The 19,856-nt window shown below is 42.0% G+C and overlaps 1 protein-coding gene across 15 annotated transcripts in view; it reads left to right on the top strand.

Annotated features, from left to right (window-relative positions):
* Nucleotides 1-19,856, top strand: part of TBC1D5 (TBC1 domain family member 5) — a 571,565-nt gene that overhangs the window by 536,754 nt on the left and 14,955 nt on the right. For all 15 annotated transcript variants that reach the window (XM_021933864.2, XM_017954351.3, XM_017954374.3 and 12 more), the window contains 2 exons: nucleotides 14,920-14,999; nucleotides 15,817-15,978. In XM_021933864.2, coding sequence (XP_021789556.1) covers nucleotides 14,920-14,999; nucleotides 15,817-15,978 — 242 coding nt within the window. The remainder of the gene's footprint in view (nucleotides 1-14,919; nucleotides 15,000-15,816; nucleotides 15,979-19,856) is intronic.

The raw sequence follows: 19,856 nt of genomic DNA, 5'->3' as shown, positions 1-19,856 counted from the left end.
CATTGCACTATAAAATACATCAGAAAGAACTAATAAACATAGTTTATATAGTTGTATATGACTAATTATGGTTACTTATTTACATATAATTTTAATTTTAACATGAATATATAGTTTTTGCTTTTCTGTCTACTTGGATGACCTATGCATTACTTGACTTTAGTTTTCACCAAAGTAAGAGAGCAAAGAAGTGATGGGGAGAAAGATTTACTGGAACTCTACAAAATCCTGTTAGGAAATTTCGAAGTTGTTTGGTACACATAGCAGCTTTTAAAGCAGCTTAACTTAAGCCTCGGAATTTTCAAACAGCTTTTGCTCTGACTTTGGTCTTTCAATCAGCACTAAAAGAGCATTTTCTCATTGCATGGGAGGGGGAAACACTTTAATTAAAATGGAAAGAAAAGCCTATACCAGCTGTGAATTTTCAACTAACCACAAAACTAGATTTGTTTTTGTGTGTATGTTTCACTTTCAGCCAGAACTCGTTCACATAGCTGTTTATTTTTTTTCCCTCATATAAATAGCATGACCGCATTTTTAAAGTGGGATTCAGGGATGCTACCAAGAATTCCTGGCCCCAAGGCCCACAGATGCATTTCAGTTCAAATGTATAATATAACAATGGTTAATTAAAAGATGCTCCTAGATTGTAGGCAACTTTGATTCTAAGCAAAGATTTAAGGAAAACATGAAGATTAAGTCGACTTGATGCTCTTGATTTGTTCTTTAACATATTGTGGCTTCTTAAAAATTATTTTAATACCCTTATTTTTTCCATAGATGTATTTCTCTTTCTGATTATTAAAGGAGAACAAAATTAGAAGGACTAAAATATTCATTAGTAAGGAATTGAATATAATATAGTATAATATAATTCAATCTTTATAAAGATTAATTTATTAACATAAGTAGATGTTAGTGATAGATTATTAGGTGATAAACACAGATGGCAAAATGGTATATATTTGGTATGAAAATACTGTTACAGTGGTTGCCTAGGTAAGAGGAAGATTATAGAGGGACTTTCCAAGGGACCTAATCTTCTATGCTTAGGAAATAGAAGACATGCCCTGAAAATCTGTGGATGGCTTCAGTGCATGTAACTAGCACTCAGGGGTCAACCTGTATACACAGCAGGCAGAGCCAGTTGTAAAGGTGGTGAAGTGATATCTGAGAAACAGACAACCTCATGTGGCATCAAACAGATCTAGGGTTGGACCCAGGCCCTATCCCTTAGCTCAGCCTGCTTATGAATGTGTCCTCATATGTCAACACATGTACTTGACATTTCCATCTATCTTGCCAGTTCCTTGCCAAAAAATATTTTTAAACCCTAGTATTGGGAATGGCCCAAAGTGGGTATTAACCACAAGTCATCTCCTCTTTGCCTTTAACTCTTTAAATGTCTCTTCTCAGGGAAGAATCTGAGAGACTCTTTCAGCCCATGGCCATAGAGCTGAATAATAACTTGTCCAAGGCCTACAACTGGTTAGCTGAAGAGCTGGACTAGTACCATATTTCCCAATACCCAACTGAATATTCCTCTATCAAATGATGCAAAATGATGCTGGAACGTGAAATGTGCTAGTTCTAAGATAAGGTGCATGAGCTCCTTGAGCAAGAATAGCTATGTCAGAACTTAATGATGCCTCTGGGGCACTTACTGACATAAGGGCTGCTGAGCCTCCATTATGCACTGGGGTACAGGCTACCGAGGTGGCTGTGAGAGCTGTCTCAGAAACTTACACTAGAAGTTACTTCTCCGGATCCTTTCCTAATGTTAATTATTTTCACAAAGTTCCATTCATATCAAGAGAACTCCATAACACCTTGTATTTTCTTTTCTTTTTTTTTTTTTTTTTTTTTGGTATAAATGTAAGGGGTACAAATGTGGTTTTGATACATGGATATATTGCACAGTGGTGAAGTCTGGGATTTTAGTGGGACCGTTACCCAAATAGTGTACGTTGTACCCATTAAGTGATTTCTCATCCCTCACCACCCTCCCACCTTTCCGAGTTTCCAGTGTCTATTATTCCACACTCTATGTCCATATATACACATTATTTAGCTCCCACTTATAAGTGAAACCATGCAGAATTTGTCTATTTCTGAGTGGTTTCACTTAGCATAATGGCCTCCAGTTCCATCCGTGTTGCTGCAGAAGACATGATTTTATTCTTTTTTATGGCTGAATAGTACTCCATCTTATATATGTAGCACATTTTCTTTATCCAGTCATCTGTCCATTGCTGAACACTTAGGTTGCTTCTCTATCTTTGCTATGAACTGTGTCACCCTATGTTTTTGTCACACATGCAATAAGTCTCTTAAAATGTCAAGTACTCTTCAAGGCTGTTTTTATAACTGATAGCAGAACAAATATAGAGAAAATCTTTTCAGTTAAAAATTATTTAATGACATTTGTTCAAATGGCCCTTTAATTATAGAGATAATAAAATTGACAGGTTAACAGTATTTCCTCACAGTTTTGGAACCCAAAACTAGAAGGCCATTTGTGTTGCCAAAACTACCAAAATTCTAATTTTATTACCTCCAAGTGATGGAATTATTTGAATTCAAAGGTTTAGAGACAGGAATTGAAAATATGTTTTATTAAACGTAAACTTTTCCTGTCGGCTTTAGAAGAGGTTTTTTACATGTTGATTTTTCTGTTGCTATGGTTACTCCCCTTCTTGTCACCCTGACAGTGAGTTGAAAGCCATTGACAGTATTAATCTCTGTGGCTGAGCTTAGGCTATTTTTAGATATGCCATACTTCACACATAATTGCACGTGGGTGAGCAGCCTACGCTAGTCTGATCTGTGAGCAGCTGGGCTGAGCTGCCAGCTGTTTGCAGGGAATCTATGAGCTGCTCATCCTTCTGGGCTCTAATGCCCTAACCCTCCTGCTCCCAATGGAGGTGTTTCCATTCATCTGTTTGGTATTTGGACACCTTAGTTTCCAGCAGCTTGCCCTTTCATTGATGGAGTCATACAGATAATGAGATGGTTAAATGCAATTAATTAAGGAAAATTTGATTTCCTGTGCTTCTGTTGAGAGTACTGTAACTCATAGGATCTTAGAATATTAAAGATGTAAAAGCTCTAGAAATCAACCTAGGTGTTCTTTATTCGCAGATGAGGAAGCCAAGACCCAGGAAGGGTGAGTGACACAGCCAGCTAGCTGGCAATGAGAGTCCAGACCTGAATCCAGTCCTTGGCTTCTCTTTCACTGATTAGTCTACTGAGGCCACACTTGAATCAGTAGTAGGATTTCAAATCTTACGTTATTTTATTGCACCCATCGTAACTGATGTTGTACTTGTCATAATATTTATGCATGAATTAGCTGAAAAAGGAGGCCAGTTTTGAACATCAGTTTATTTGCCTCCGTAAGAACTTCATAAACTTAATTTTCTGATGTTTATAAAAACAACTTTCAACGAATATCTTTGGAAATGTTCAATAAGGCAATTAATAAATGACATTTGAAAAAGTGAGAAAGAAAATGTGATCACCAGACAGCTTTCTCTCTGTCAACTACACTATGTCATGATTATTTTAAGAATTTTAAATACTGCTTTTTATTGTGGGTAGCAGAGTCCTCTATAGGAGGAAAGGATACACTTCACCTGAAGATCTTGTTAAAAATGAAGATTCTGGAGTCCGATGTTGGAGGCACGAGCCTGTAGTCTCAGCTACTGGGAGTGCTGATGTGGGAGGGTCACTTGAGGCCAGGAGTTTGAGGGTACAGTGTGCTGGTGATCTGGCCTGTGAATAACCACTGCCCTCCAGCCTGTGCAACATATCAAGATGACATCTCCAAAAAGGGAACCCTGACCAGCGTGGCCATGCCTATAATCCTAGCGCTTTGGGAGGCCAAGGAGGGAGGATTGCTTAAGCTCAGGAGTTCAAGACCAGCCTAGACAACATAGTAAGACCCAGTCTCTATTTTTAAAAAAAAATTAAAAATTAGTTGGGCATGGTGGCATGTGTCTGTAGTCCCATCTACTCGAAGCTGAGCTGGGAGGATCACTTGTGCCAGGAGGTGGTGGATGCTCATGCCACTGCACTGCAGTCTAGGTGAGAGAGCAAGACCCTATCTCTAAAAAAATAAAATAAAGAAAAGAGAACCTTTGTTCATTGTTGGTGGGAACATAAATTGGTACAATTACTATGGAGAACAGTTTGGAAGTTTCTCAAAAACTAAAAATTGAGCTAACTAAAAATATGATCCTGCAATTCCATTCCTGGGTATATACCCAAAAGCAAAGGAAATCAGTATATTGAAGAGATACCAGCACTTCTATGTTTTTTTAGCACTGTTCACAATAGCTAAGATTTTGAAGCAACCTAAGTGTCCATCAACAGGTGAATGGATAAAGAAAATGTGGTACATAAAAAGAATGGAGCACTAGGCCGGGCGCGGCGGCTCACGCCTGTAATCCCAGCACTTTGGGAGGCTGAGGCGGGTGGATCACGAGGTCAGAAGATGAAGACCATCCTGGCTAACATGGTGAAACTCCGTCTCTACCAAAAATACAAAAAATTAGCCAGGCATGGTGGTGAGCACCTGTAGTCCCAGCTACTCAGGAGGCTGAGGCAGAATGGCGTGAATCCAGGAGGTGGAGCTTGCAGTGAGCCAAGATCACGCCACTGCACTCCAGCCTGGGCGACAGAGCAAGACTCCATCTCAAAAAAAAAAGAGTGGAGCACTATTCAACCATGAAAAGAATGAGATCCTGTCATTTGCAACAACATAGATAGAAGTGGAGGTCATTATATTAAATAAGCTAGGCACAGAAAGACAGACTTTTCATGTTCTCTCTTATTTGTGGGATCTAAAAATAAAAACGATTGAACTCATGGAGATAGAAAGTTGAATGATGGTAACACAAAGGATAAACGCTTGAGGTGATGGATACCTCATTCACCCTGGCGTGATTATTATGCATTACATGCCTATATCAAAATATCTGATGTAACCCAAAAATATATACACCTACTGTGTACTAGCAAAACTTTAAAAATAAAAAAAAAAATATTTAAATGCCATCTCAACAGGATTCCGATACAGTAGGTCTGATGTGGGACCTGAACTTCTCCATTTCTAACAGACTTCGAATAACTTGCTGTTACTGGCCCTTGACAGATTCTGAGCAGTAAGGAGTAAGAGAACTTAAATTATTTAGACTGGATTCAGCTAATATATTCATAAACCTGTTAACATATTCATAACCCCATTCTTCAAGCATGTGTGCACCTAAACTCTGTGGGCAGAGAGCCCACTACCTCCCATAGCATTCTGATGTAGCCTGCAATCCTCTGAAATTCAGAAGTTCTTTTTCAGCCTCCATCACCTTGTTCTAGTTGAAGCTGTTTGCCCCTGGTTTTATCACTGGAAGACTTGCAACAATTGGTCAGCATCTTCCTTATACCAACCCTATACCTATTTAGAAAAACTTAGCAAACTACACACTACCTTATCCCTCTTCAGGCCAGAATGCCACCACTCCAGTAATGGGGCCTCAGTACAGGCTGTCCAACTTTTATCATTTTGCTTTCCATTTTCTGGTTCTTTCCCTTTTTCTTATATGCTTTTCCACAGGAGGAACCCAAATTGAATTATTTTCTTTTTTTAAAAAAAAAAAATATATAATACCAAGTCCATCATCTTTGGTAAACTTACTCTGAATTCAAAGTGTATCAGCATTTTGGTTTTTCTCTCTTTCTCTTTTAACTGCTCTATGTAGATATTGCAAGCTATATCGAAGGGTGACCACGGTGGCCCCCAGTGGCTGCCTTGGCATTGTAGCACTCCCACGGGGGGTGGCATTCCCACTAAGGACAATCCTTACTTAGGCTCCAAGCTTTTCAGTGATGCCTTTATTCTTCTAATTCAGTAAGGAAGAGACTTTTTTGGTTAATAGTCTTGTTGGATTTCTTTCTTTTTTTTTATTATACTTTAAGTTCTGGGATATATGTGCAGAACATGCAGGTTTGTTACATAGGTATACACATGCCATAGTGGTTTGCTGCACCCATCAACCCGTCATCTACTTAGGTATTTCTCCTAATGCTATCCTTCCCCTAGCCCCTCACCCCCGACAGGTAGCGGTGTATGATGTTCCCCTCCCTGTGTCCATGTGCTCTCATTGTTCAACTCTGACTTATGAGTGAGAATATGCAGTGTTTGGTTTTCTGTTCCTGTGTTAGTTTGCTGAGAATGATGGTTTCCAGCGTAATTTTGGTCATTTCTAACAATTATAGTCATACTTGGCAGCTTTGCTATGGAGGCAAGACTCTACTATAGAAGACCAAAATACACCAACTCACCAGCTTTCCCAGTTTGAAAGGGGCAAATGTCCTTTGTGTCATTTCATTCATGGTAGAGCATTTAACACAACAGTAGGATGAAGTTTATATACCTGTCACATACAATAGCAACTGCTATTAGTTCCTATGTGCCGCATTGAGTGCCAAGTACTTCACAAACAGTATCTCTAATCTCCCAGTAAGTCTGCAAGTTGAGAGAGAGTATCCCTAGTGTACAGTGGAGGAAATTGTGACTCAGCATGCCTTACATACTTGGTGGGAGGTTTCACAGCTAGGTAATAGCAGAACCAGGCAGGATTCAGTCCCAGCTCTGTCTGATCCTGCAGCCTATTTTCATCCTTTCATACCAGGCTGCCTCTCCATGTTCTCCAATCCCAACTTTCTCATCATCTGTGGAAACAGGCTTACTACCAATTGCTTGATAGCTCAAGGACTTTGGGGCCACCACAAGCATCTCATGCTGAGGACAATAGCATATGAGCAGGGGGAGATGAAGCCCAAGATTTAAAGGCTGATGTTCATTGCCTTGGACCATGTTTACATTCTAGCTGCAGAATAGCACTTAACTTTCACTCAGTCCTCATGTCAGCAAAACCTTTTGGCCTGAAATTCACAACATATATATATATATTATATATATATAAAAATATATATATATATATATATTACCAGTTCAAAGAGTCTTATTTGACTAAATGATGTAATTTTAAGGCAGTCATACCCAAACTGCTGTCCTGTCTCATAGCTCCCAAACAAGGGCATGATGGCAAAACCCCAGATTATTTCATATTACCAAGGCATCAACTATGTTTCTGTTTTTATTTTTAGAAGTACATATTCTGCCAAAGGCATCTAACCATTACTGGAACTTAGAGACCTTTCAAGTTTAAAAATATATGTAGTCTCCTTTTTTGGTTGACTCTAAAGTCATAGCTGTATCACGATTAGGACAGATTTTACTGGGAGGTGTCATGCTTCCATATTACTCTCTGGTGCACAGGGTGATAAGTGCTAGGAGAATAATATGCCAAATAGTAGAGATCAGTAAAGATTCAGAACTCTATGCCACGCTTACTCAGTTCACTTAAGATAACTTTATTGGCCTCAAGAATTGTCTTTAGTGTAATATGCAAATTTGCCTAGTCTTACCCGTAGATTTTCCTAAGTAATGTTCCTCTCCCAGTGCTGAGTTTTGGGTCTTCAGCCATTCTGGCAGCTGGATGCCAAAGAGGATCCTTGATTATATTTCTGTGCAATCTTCATTTTGCTTTTTAAGAAAATTAACTTGGCTCTTAATAGACCATCAGTGAATGTTATTTCTCTTCACCTGCCCCTACCACTTCTCAATCTAAGATCTGGTTAATCATATTAGTATCTCTTAAATCTTCATCTGGGATATGTCTCACCTACATTTATTCCTTAGGGGTAAAAATCAGCCCTAATGGTAGGGAAGGCCCTTGCCTCACATTGGTCACTTAGCCAATTACCTGCTCTCTCATGTAAAAACACGTTCTGGCTGGGTGCGGTGGCTCTAATCCCAGCACTTTGGGAGGCCGAGGTGGGCAGATCACGAGGTCAGGAGTTCGAGACCAGCCTGCCAACATGGTGAAACCTTGTCTCTACTAAAAATACAAAAATTAGCCAGGCGTGGTGGCGCACGCCTGTAATCCCAGCTACTCAGGGGGCTGAGACAGTAGAATTGCTTGAACCCAGGAGGCAGAGGTTGCAGCGAGCTGAGATCATGCCACTGCACTCCAGCCTGGGTGACAGAGCGAGACTCCATCTCAAAAAAAAAAAAAGGTTCTAGGGGAATGGTGAAGTGGGAAGTGGTAATCTGAAATTGAAATTGAATTCAGTGTATATGTAAAAGTTAAGTAAAATTTCAAAGTAGAGAGAGAGAGCAGGAGAGAATATACTTCTTCCGGAATACCTACAGTGATGCATAGCTTCACATGAAGAAAACCAGGTTCTCCCCCAGAGTACTAGTGATTTCAGAAACATTAGCCAGGAGCAGTGGGGTTTTAAAGTGATAGGAATACATTGAATAGAGCGCCATATTTAGAACCTGAACACCTTGAGCACCATATTTAGAGCCTGGCACCTTTGGTGCCAGGTAGAACAGTGCAGTTTCAGGAAGCATTCAGTCTCTGAGCCTCATCATTGAATTATTGTCCAAGAGTGAGAGAGAAAGCAAGAGGGACCCAACAACAAGGTGCTATTGGAGGGAAGACTGCTAATGGGAAGCCGACGCTTAGATGTGGTAAGTTCGAGGGGGACTTTGAAGAAAAGGCAGGACATGTTGTTATAGGGAAGATGGGAGGGACTTCTAGAAGGGGGAATGGATTTGCAAGGACACACAAAGATACACACCATGTACTGGAGGTTGCATGATGAATTTGATGCCTTCTCCTAGGGTTTGGACAACTATGGCACACACCCTGTGCACAGACATCCCTTTGTCAATGTTCAATAAAAGCCAGTAGTGACAAATGATAGGTCTGCCCCTCTTTCTGACTAATGGCCACCTCTTAAGCCACTGTCACACTGGGCCTGCCTCCCTTAATCCGACCTCTCTATTTTATAACAGTGTGCATAGTTCCTCTTTAGAGTCTACTGCAGTCCCTTATATGAGATTGTTAAAGGTCAGGGTAACTAAATTCCTGTCAGAGGTGAGAAAGCCTCAAAAAACAGAATCCAGATATCTGAATATTTAAGGAATCAAGGGAGGAGGAAACATAGTAAGCAATAATAATAATTGCAAGACAGTATGCAGAAATAGAAAGCTTTGATTATCTCATCTAATCCTCTCAGCAACCTTCTGAGATGGGTATTACCCCCATCTCACTGATGGGTTTAGTGACATACGGAAGATCATATCTCAAGGTCATCAAAACCCAAGCCCTTTGTTACCGTGCTCCAAAATGCTCTCTGATAGAAATGATTGTACAGTCTGTTTTGCGTATAGGTAACTGCCTGTTTCTGGCTGACCTCACTTCAGTCAGTTCCACTATGGAATAAAAGGCACTATATCTCAAGGCAATCAAGTCAGTGCCAATATCCCATCCTGTGCCTCTTCATATCTCTGGTCCCTTCATCAGTGCCATACACATAATCAGGGAGCTCAGGAGTCTGAAAGATCTGAAATCTAATCCCAGTTCCCCCACTTTCAAGTCGTGAGACCTCAAATAACAGACCTGGCATTTCTGGCCTTGGCTTCCTTTTCTGTAATATGTTGACGGCTCTCATCTAGAAGGGTTGCTGAGATAGTCAGTGAGGTAACGTGGCACGTAGAAATGAAAACTACTGAGTGCGGAGCTTCCATGGTGGGTTAGGTGTGGTGCTAAGCACTTGACCTGTGCTGTCTCCCCGTTTCTTCACAGTCATCCTATGAGGAGGATGCTGTTATTACCCCTCAGGCACACGGAGGTTAAACGTCTTGCCCAGTTCCACCTCTGTTAAAGCTAGATGTTCTGCTTTTGTCCCCTTTCTAGTCACCCCCTCACCACTACCAAATAAGGTTTATGTTACCTTTTGCACCAGCCATTTAAAACATTTAGTTGAAAACACTTTTATTCTAGCATTGAAAAAGTTAAGTTTTTAAGAAATTGGAAAAGTGGTTTGTTTACCATTTTCATTACCCTTAGAGTTAGAGATCTATTTCTGTGGCACTGACATTCCATTAAAAATAGTGGCATCACCATGGGGTTGTTAGGTGAATGAGATTTTTGTGTGTAATTTCCACAGAAGTGGTTAGTTATGTGACATTTTCCCCTTTAGTTTCAGTGCTCCAACATTTATAATACATAATACTTAAATGTGAGGAGATTATAAAGAGTATAATCTTCCTTTTACACAGAAACAAAGAGAAAGAGCCTTTATAGCAAAATTTATTCTGCCTTTGGCTATGAGGAGAATTGTGTTTTACGTTGGAAATGTAAACATTTTAAGTCATGGAAAGACATCATTAAGTTTTTCTACTTTTACATGCAGATGTAACTTACTTTAAACAGTAGATTTGTGACTAGGAGGTTATATGTAAGTAGAATGCTTGTAAGTGCTACCTTATATAGGGGAACTCTTAGGGAAAGGATTTACATGGTCAGTACTCTTAGTAAAATGTAAATTCTTATATTCAAAACATTTAGCAGCCTCTGAAGGTGCCCTTTTGTTTTAATTTGAATTTACCCTGGATTTCTTAAAGTGAGCCTAGTCAGCTCAGCTGATTTAAAAAAAAGGTTTATCCCTGAAATTAAGTGAACAGTTCACTTAACCAGGGGAGATGGTCCTGGTTTTCAGGGGAGACGGTCCTCGTTTTCATCAGGTCCTAAAAGGTGGTCCTTGACTCAGTCCATAAATTAAGGCTAAAGAATTGCTAGATGAGGGTATGCTGGTGGTGATACCACAGCTCTGAGTTCTTCCCTCTTCTTGGGTGAACCCACTCTGCACTGCTTTCTGCAGCTGTCTTGACATCAGGCCAGAGCATTGAATTCTGCATGCAGGACAAGATTAGTAGGTTGCATTGTCTTTTATTGGAGGAACTGGATGCTTTCATCCTGTGTTACAATTAGGCAGTCTGGCTGCTGTACTAGGTCTGCTGTACTAGGTCCAATATTGTCTCATCTGAACTTATGGTGAGACACCTGGCACCTGTGAATGTGACCTTATTCGGAAATGGGGTCTTTATAGATGTAGTTCAGTGAAGATAAGATCATACTAGATTAGGGCTCACCCTAATCTAGTGGCTGGTGTCCTTAAGAGGGGAAGTTCGATAACAGACATACAGGGAGAATGCCGTGTGATGATGGATGCAAAGACTGGAGCAATGCATCTACAAGCTAAGGAATGCCAAGGATTGTTGACAACCACCAGAAGCTAAGTGGAGTCAAGGAGGAATTCTCTAGAACCTTTGGAGGAAGCGTAGCCCTGCCAATAGCCAATAGCTTGATTTCAGACTTAGCCTCCAGAACTGACAGAGAATACATTTCTGTTGTTTTAGGCCACCCAGTTTGTATTACTCTGTTACAGCAGCTCTAGTAAATGAATACAGCTGCTAATAACATAACCTGCATCCCCCTCCAAAAAATAGACAAATCAGGAGGTTACTTTTTTTTCCCCACAACTAAAAGAAGCCCATAGGTAGACAGTCTAAACAGGGACAGTGGCTCCATGATGTGTTCCAGGTGCCTCCTTAAACTGTGATCCCTATCACAGCTTTTGCCTTCACCACCACTCCCCTTCTCAACTTACCCCTGCAAGCACCACCACTTCTACTCTTGAATAGATGGATCTGTGAGAGGCTCACAGCAAAACAGGGCATGACTAGGACTTCCTGGTTCACAGGTTTTTCAGGCAATGGGACCAAAATGATTTGGGAAGATCTTGTGCAGACACTGATACTTCTGTATTGGGATGATAAATCTATGTCCCTAAACTCACGTGTGCAGAAATTGTGCTCTAAAACTTCATCCCCACCAATGATAATCAAAGGCCTTGAACTTGCCAGTTAAAGGCAACTCAGTCTCTTATAGACTAACCATTTTTTTCTGAGCAAGTGCCCACACTTAGTTTCTCTACTCTGTCTCTTCTCCCTGCCAAGATGGTGCCAGGGTTCTGGAATGGGCTCACATGTCTCTGGTGTTTGCAGAAGAGCTTCTGAGTGTCTTCTGGGTCCTTGCCTCTAAAGAGAGCTTTGTGTTCCTGTACATTTCTGGGTTTCATTTTCCACTACAGCCACTGACTGCCTTGTATGCCCATAGACTGTGACCTAAAGGCCGTTGGTCCTTGTTGCTGCTGGCCATGGGCCCCGCCACTACACTGGGGGCCGAAGCCAGGCAATTTGGCCACATCTTCTTGTTTTAGGATGTGTTCCACAGCAGACTATCAAAGGGGCAAGCAGGAGACAAAGGTCTAGTTAGGACAGCAGTTTACATTGGTTTCTGCAGATTCCCCCTTTGTGCTGACCTCTGTGGGTATGACCTCCAGGGGCACTTTCTTTAGTTCCTTGAACCCAGGAAGCCCCCTATTCTTCCACCAAATATCCTGATGCTCCTGATTCCACTTGCTGAGCTTCCTTTGGGGCCCTGGGAGCAGTCTCCTTGCTGCCCCCACCTACCCAGTAGGAGCTGGGAAACCTGAGCCCACCTTTCAGCTCAGCAGGGACAAAATCCATTTCCCTGTCCAAGCATCCAGTGCTATATGCCATGCTGCCTCTGCCAGCCCTCAGGCCCTCACAGCTCAACCTGAAAAGCCATAGCAGTCCTGCAAACAAAGTCATCTTTCTCAATCCTCTAAAACAGGGGTTCCTGCTCCTGGGTCATGCACCAGTACCGGTCCGTGGCCTGTTAGGAACTGGACTGCACAGCAGGAGGTGAGGAGCACGTGAGCCAGCATTACCACCTGAGCTCCACCTCCTGTCACATCAGAGGCAGCATTAGATTCTGGTAGGATCACAACCCTATTGTGAACTGTGCGTGTGAGGGATCAGGGTTGTGTGCTCCTTGTGAGACTCTAGTGCCTGATGATCTGAGGTGGAACAGTTTCATTGCAAAACCATTTCCCCCACCATTTGTGGAAAAAAAATGTGTTCCATGAAACCAGTCTCTGGTACCAAAAAGGTTGGGGACTGCTGCTCTAAAAGACCTACAGAATTGGTTCTTGTGAATTTTCTGCAGTTGCTTATTGTTAATGTCTTGTTGAGTGGATTCTATTTTGTTTTTTTACTGAGAGAAAACAAATTGTTACAGGCTTTTAAGGAAACCAAAAACATTTGCTCTCTGATTACATCTGTCATTCCATTCCCATTCAGCTTGCTTTCTTGTTTTGTAGCAGGCCATTCTAATAGCCAAAACTACAGTCAAGTTTTCTCAATAAGTAAAAGCTGTTGCTTTTCTGCTACAGTATGTAAGAAGACTTATCACCCTGGTTTATGAATTTAGTCTTACTGAAGATTCTAATAAATTATCAGGCTGGAGGCATGTTGATGGTATCAGTCTTTGCCCTGTCCCTTACTGGAAATACTTTTTGGAAATATTTAGAATAGTAGTGTTTTGATATGCAAGCTCCAAGCATGTTTTTTCATGTTCATTTATTAATTCATTCCATCAGTCCGTAAATACTTATCATGTACCTGTAATGTACCAGGCATTTATTCTGAGGGCTAGAAATAGAGCTCTGAGCAAGAACACCTCGGAGTTTATATCCTGTTAGGGGGAGATTGACAGTGAATAAACCAGCAAATACATGCATCAGACAGTGACAAGTGCTTATAAATACAGTAAAACAGATGGTATGGTAGAGACTGGAGAGTCCTTTAGGGGCTTCTTTAGTCTGGGTGGGCAGGAAGGCTGCTCTGAGGAGACAACACTGAAGCAGAAAGTTGAACAATAAAGAGAAGCCTGTGTGCATAGATTTGGAGCAAGAGCCCCCAGGCCAAGGGCACAGTGCACTGACCCTGCCTCTGCCAGTGCAGGGCATTGAGCAAGTGAGGAGTGGTATATTAGCCCTAGTAGCTATACAGAGCCAAGCATGGAATCCAGGAGTCCCGTAGCAACTGGAACAATCTTAAGTGAGTGACTAAGAATGTAGCATGGAAGACATTATAAGTGGGGCATTTTTTTACACCACAAAGAATAAGAAAGCAGATGTTAATGGAGGGTGAACATGCTCACTGTAGTGATTCTCAGATTGGTGTATCTATCAGCATGTTTTTAAAAATGTGTTTTAATTGTGCTCTCCTCCCTTCCTCCACCAACACATTCTCTTGTACATCCCCAGGAAACTAGGCTTTCCTCCCAACCCCGGCTCCTTGTGAGAATCCTGCCTCAGAATGCCACAGTTCCTGCTAGAGCTGTGTGCATCCCTGCAGGCAGATGAAAGCAAGGAAGGCTAAGGACCACTGAGTGTTTAACATACCGACAGGCAAGCAACTCAGTGCAGTGCTGAGCCTGATGGTCAGAAGCTGGCTTGGTGGGTTCCTCAGATCAGGTCTGGAGGAAAGACTTCTCATGTGGCGGCTAAGTCTCCTAGAGGAGACTCCATAGACACTGTCATCTAATGACAACCTGTAGTGCCATGAGGTTGGCCTCTCATTTTTACTATCATGTTGAAATGGCAACATGTTTTATGTTATAAATCCTTAAAGACAGTTTCTTTATTAATTTCAGTCACCTGGAAGGAATTGGTCTTTAGAGAGAGGTGAGGTAACATCATTGACCCATGAGGCTATATAGGAAGCCCAGGCTGAAAAGCTTCCTCCTAGAGATTAGATGAATGGCCCAGGCTGTCGGCCACATCATGTCAGCAAGAGGTACCCAGATCTCTTGTTGGAAGTGAAGACACATCTGTCATGATGAGAGCACATTCATGGAATGTTGGAGGGGAGGCTGTGTGTATCAGGCCTAGTGCTGCCCTCTCCACTCAACGCTGCAGCTTCCCCATCTGCAGTTTGCAGAGCATCCTTTGTGGGAATAGTTGCTGTGAGATTTGGCAGAAAACTTCCCAAGCCTGTCTGAAGTTACGGTATGGCAGCAGGTAGGTTATGCTCGGAGCATTGGTTATGAAATGTCATTCTTCTATTTTCAGTAAATATTCAAGATGTGATATTACAAGAAAATTTGGAAAAAGAAGATCAAATTCTGGTTTCCCTGGCAGGATTAAAACAGGTATATGCATTGCTCTGACACTATTTCTTTGTGTCCCTCCTGCTGTGGGGATGGACTCCCAGGGCATGTAGCACCATGTTAGAGCCAGCATCCCCCTAACCCTTATTTCTTCCCAGACAGAGCCCCTTCTGCATCTCTACCTCTTTATGCCCCCTATTCCTTCTAACGATTATATCTGACTAGCTTGCAACCCACACTGGTTTTCCATTTTCCACACCTCTCCTTCCTCTTACCAAACCCATTCTATTTGTTCCTTACCCAAAGCTAGTGTGGGTAGACCAGCATCATATTCAGTCATTCATCCATGAATTCATGAATGTCTTTGGAGCTCAAGTCATAATTAGTACCTACAGCAGGCCTTAGACCCTCAAGGACCACATTGACCCAAGCCTTGAAGATCTAAATGAAACATAAATGTCAGTGAAAAAGAGTATGCTGTTTCCAGATGCCTACCTATGCTATAAACAGTCCAGCTCAGGTGGAGCCACTTTAGTGAGTAAGCTGTGCAGTGGGAGTGGGTGTGGAGGCAAATTATGCTTCCTGTTTTAAGATAGTGTTAAGTATGTGACTCCCATATGTGACCCTGCGAGAACTTGGCTATTAAATGTCCTGACGTTTTTCTTGCTCACTGCTAAGCCAGCAGCTTTGATAAAATTAGATTTTTTCTCATTATTTATTTCTTATAGTAAAATACTAATATTCATACTATTAAAAATGATGGATGACACGGCTAGTTTAAATGTCTGAGAGATTTAGCTAGCATCTGAAAACAAACTCATCCATTTTATTCATTTATTTTCTTCTTCTTTGAACATAGATCAAAGACATTCTAAAAGGTTCCCTGCGTTTTAACCAGAGCCAGCTAGAGGCCGAAGAGAACGAACAGATCACCATCGCGGACAACCACTACTGCTCCAGCGGCCAGGGCCAGGGCCGAGGCCAGGGCCAGAGCGATCAAATGTCTGGGGTCATTAAACAGGTACAGAAGCTCTGATGCACATGTTACATTAACTCAAAGGGAGCACATTCACATAAGTTCCACAAAGTTAAGAATCATATAAACCCTATCAAAGTTACTTCAGATTATCATGTGTGAAGTTCAGCTGTGGAGGTGCTGTGTAGAGCTGTGCAGCCTGTGCACTCTGTGCTGCAGGGGGTGCCATTCACAATGATACTGATGAGACAAGTGTCTCCTAGAGTCATGCGGTAAGTGCCCTACAAACCTGTATGCAGCAGTGTTGCCTAAGCCTCCTGCCACGCCCATTCTGTGGGATGGGAGAGCTGGATCTCTGTCTTGGTTGTCAGTTGCCTCCAGTTGATGCCTCTTTTCCCCTTTAGGAAGTACTGTCTACGCTTTCCTAATACTATCTCGAGTGGATTTCACTTTGCTAGAACCTTTTTTGCCAAACTTACTTTCTTGCCTTCATGGGGAGGGACTTCTCATTAATGTCTGCCATCTGGGGCAGGGGTCTGTAAAGGCCTTCAGAGTAAGTATTTCAGGATTTGCAGGCAACATACGGTCATCTGTGTCACATATTCATTGTTTTTTTCTGTGTGTGTGTGTTTGTATCTTGTTTTTGCTTTATCACAAGCCTTTAAAAATATATAAACCATGCTCAGCTTGGGGGCCATGCAAAAACAGGCCATAGGCTGGATTTGGCCATAGTGTGCTGACCCCTACTCTCAGATGTCGACATTGTATATCATTTATTTTATCACAGAACCACAGAATTTCCCAGCTACAAAGGATCTTCCTACAGCTTCCTTATGTGCCTAGTCCTGCCTGCTCATTTGACCAGTGAGAAAATGAAGGTCAGAGAGACACACACAGGCTCCGAGGCCAGAGGCACTTAGCCTGCCAGGCATTATGTTTTCAGAAACCCTGCCCCAACCCAGTAAGCTTCAGTCCCACCATGCTGCCTTGCTGTCCATTATCCGATAAGACAAAGAGATTGTTCATTTCCCACCTATATTTTAAATTATTAATAATATTTTTAAAATCAGCTTACAAAGTTTCATCTTGGAAAATGAACATTAGCAAAATATTATCTAAGTCACTGTCTCAAAAACTAGCATTCAGACACTTGTAAATTATTTATTTTTTGTGTGATTTTAAAACAGCAAAATGACATTTGAGTGGGAATGTTTTTCAGTTTTAAGGGTGCTCTTCCAGAAGAGAGACTCGGTGGGTGACTTCCGCTTGAGGCCGTATGAAATGTTCACGGAGTGCTTTGGCTCTGCATTTGTAGCCACATGAATGCGACAGTGATACTGCCAGTTTAATTTCATTCGTTTCTTCACAGATTCTCCTTCCTTGCACAGATGTTTTATTTTTCAATAATCATTTACTTATTCAAATATTACTGAGTGTAGGCCCAGCCACAATGCATTTATAATTGAAAATTTTATTTAAAACCTTAGCATAATTTTTTCGTTGAGTGTGTCAGTTTGCTACAGAAAAAAGATATTTTAAAATCACTAATGAATTTGTTAAATTTAAAACTTAATGGTTATACTTTGCAGTTGTCATCCCTGGTTTCTGTATTTGTAAGAACCTACCAATGACCACTGCCGCCCCGGTGGACCCCGCCGTACATACCCAAGATAAGCTAGCCATGAGGTGTGTCTGTGTGAATGAAACTGCGCCCTTGTTCTGGCAGGGCCCCATCACGTGCAGCATCCAAGAGAGACACTGCACCTCTGCATGTGCTTCTGAGACACAGTCTGCCCTTCCTGGGGCTGAGACCCCACAAGTGAAAATAAAATGGCTTATCTTCTCTACCTCTTCTCTGCCATGGCCCTTCTCCATAGCTGTTAGCAGTTTATACAAAGCCAGTACTCCTGAAAAAGGTTTTACTGAAGAAGAGAGAAACAGAGAAGCAGTGCTCTCCTCTCTCCTTCAGGGAAATCTTGAGATTTCTTGAGAGAATTCCTGAATTCAAGCAAGCAAGTCAGAAAGAAGCCAAGTGCATGGGGCCTTCCACTGCAAAACCCAAGGATCTGGGCTAGGCTGATAAAGGCCCAGGGGGTCTACCAGGCATGAGATAGCTGCCAAGTACCCACCTTCTTCCTGCAGGAGCTAACTCATCAGTGCTTGGAGCTGGCTAGGTTTTCCTCCTCACTGCTTGTGGGAAGAGATACAGAGGGCTGTGGACAGGCTACACCCAGGAACATGCGTCCCAAGAGAGCCAAGTGGGAGTTCTGAAGGCTTCCAGGGCCTGCTGTGCCAGGAACTGGTTTTACTGTCCAAGACTATGGAATATATCCCCTGCTCTCATGAGCTCCCAGTTATGGAGGGCCAGGGCCTAGGGGAGCAGTGCTAGGCAGGTTCTTGACACATTGGAGATGTAAGCACCACATGTTGGGTTTGTAATGGGTTGTGTCATAGCACATTCCTAACTTAGGGATGGGTTTTCGTTGCTTTCTTGGTTAATCAGTAAATAATGTCTAAAAGATAGTGCAGAAGGACCAGGCTCCCCTGCCTAGTGACACATGGCTCATGGTCCCCCTGCCGATGCCCTTCCTCAAAAGCAACTGTGAAAGTGTTCTTCCGTTGTGGGAATTCACATGCCCTGCTCCTCACTGTACGGTTGGTGTGACATGGCTCATCGTGTTCTTTCTGTTTGGTTTGCAAATCTTACCTCCAGCTCTGAAAACAGCAGTCTTGTGAAATTGTATTCTATAGAGTGAGAAGAGCTACACGCTCTCCCTCCCTTCTCAGCATCTATCCTCACACATTCGTTTGGGAAGTATTTGATGAACTAACTCAAATCAACTACAGTAGAAGGCAGACTTTGTGGGACCCTGGGTCCATTAGTCAGCCAGCACATCACTTGCCCTTTTGGTACTTGGGTCCCCTCTTTTAATCCGCATATTGTCTACTATTACAGCTACCAGCCACATAGCTATTTAAATTTAAATGCACTAAATTTCAATAGAATTAAAAATTCAGTTCCTCAGTCACACTAGCCACTTTTCAAGTGTTTGGCATCCACCTGTGGCTAGGGGCTGCTGTACTGAGTAGCACAGATAGAGAGCATTTCCATCATCATGGAAAATGTCTGTTGAACAGTGCTGGTCTATAGTTGGGCTCACCTGCTTCTACAACCATCCTAAACTCAAGCTGTGAAATGGGGTAGGACTGGGAAGATGGCAGACAGTGGGTAAGAGGGATATGTGTTGTGATGATCCTGGCTAGTTTTAGGCAGGACTGACAGGTTGAAGACTTTTCTAATTGTGTAAGACTTACCCATATCTGGTAAAAAGAGAGGATTGACCTAGGGATTTACAACACTTCTGTAAATGTTATAAATGGCACCAGATAGCAGTTAAGGCTGCTAGAGAAGTCCATAAAGAAGTCAGCTCTGCATCTAGAAAAAAATTATAGGTGGGAGTCCAGAAGAATGGGGTCTTTTGTTGTGCCTTGTGACATTGGCCAAGCTACCAGGTCTCTTATTTGGGCTTGTTTGCTTGATCTGTAATGCAAAGGGGCAAGGAGAGGGGTCAGTAAAAGAAAATGCCTGCTAAGGACCTGTCAGCTCTAACTTGCTTTGTCTGTGAAGGCAGTCTGTGACCTTCATCTAGGAACTGGGGGAAGCATGCCAAATACCTAGAGTAATGGTAGAAACTAGCTTTACTTTTAGTCATGGGCTTTGAAAAGTATTTCTCCACTTCAGAATCTTACTGACACCTTTACTGTAAGCTAAAGGAAAATAAGTGATCTCGGTATCTCTGAAGCAGAGGCACCACTCTAAAAACTAGGCCCTGCTGAACGTGCTCTTCTATTTTCAACCTAGGATAAGCTCCACCAAGTAGCATTCCAGCCCTGTGTTGTGGTGAGAGGTCAAGATTTTCACA

This window comes from Papio anubis, chromosome 2 (assembly GCF_008728515.1).
Source record: "Papio anubis isolate 15944 chromosome 2, Panubis1.0, whole genome shotgun sequence".
NCBI classification, from domain to species: domain Eukaryota; kingdom Metazoa; phylum Chordata; class Mammalia; order Primates; family Cercopithecidae; genus Papio; species Papio anubis.
Note: the sequence above shows the minus strand (reverse complement) of the source record. Positions and strands in the feature narration are given on the sequence as shown.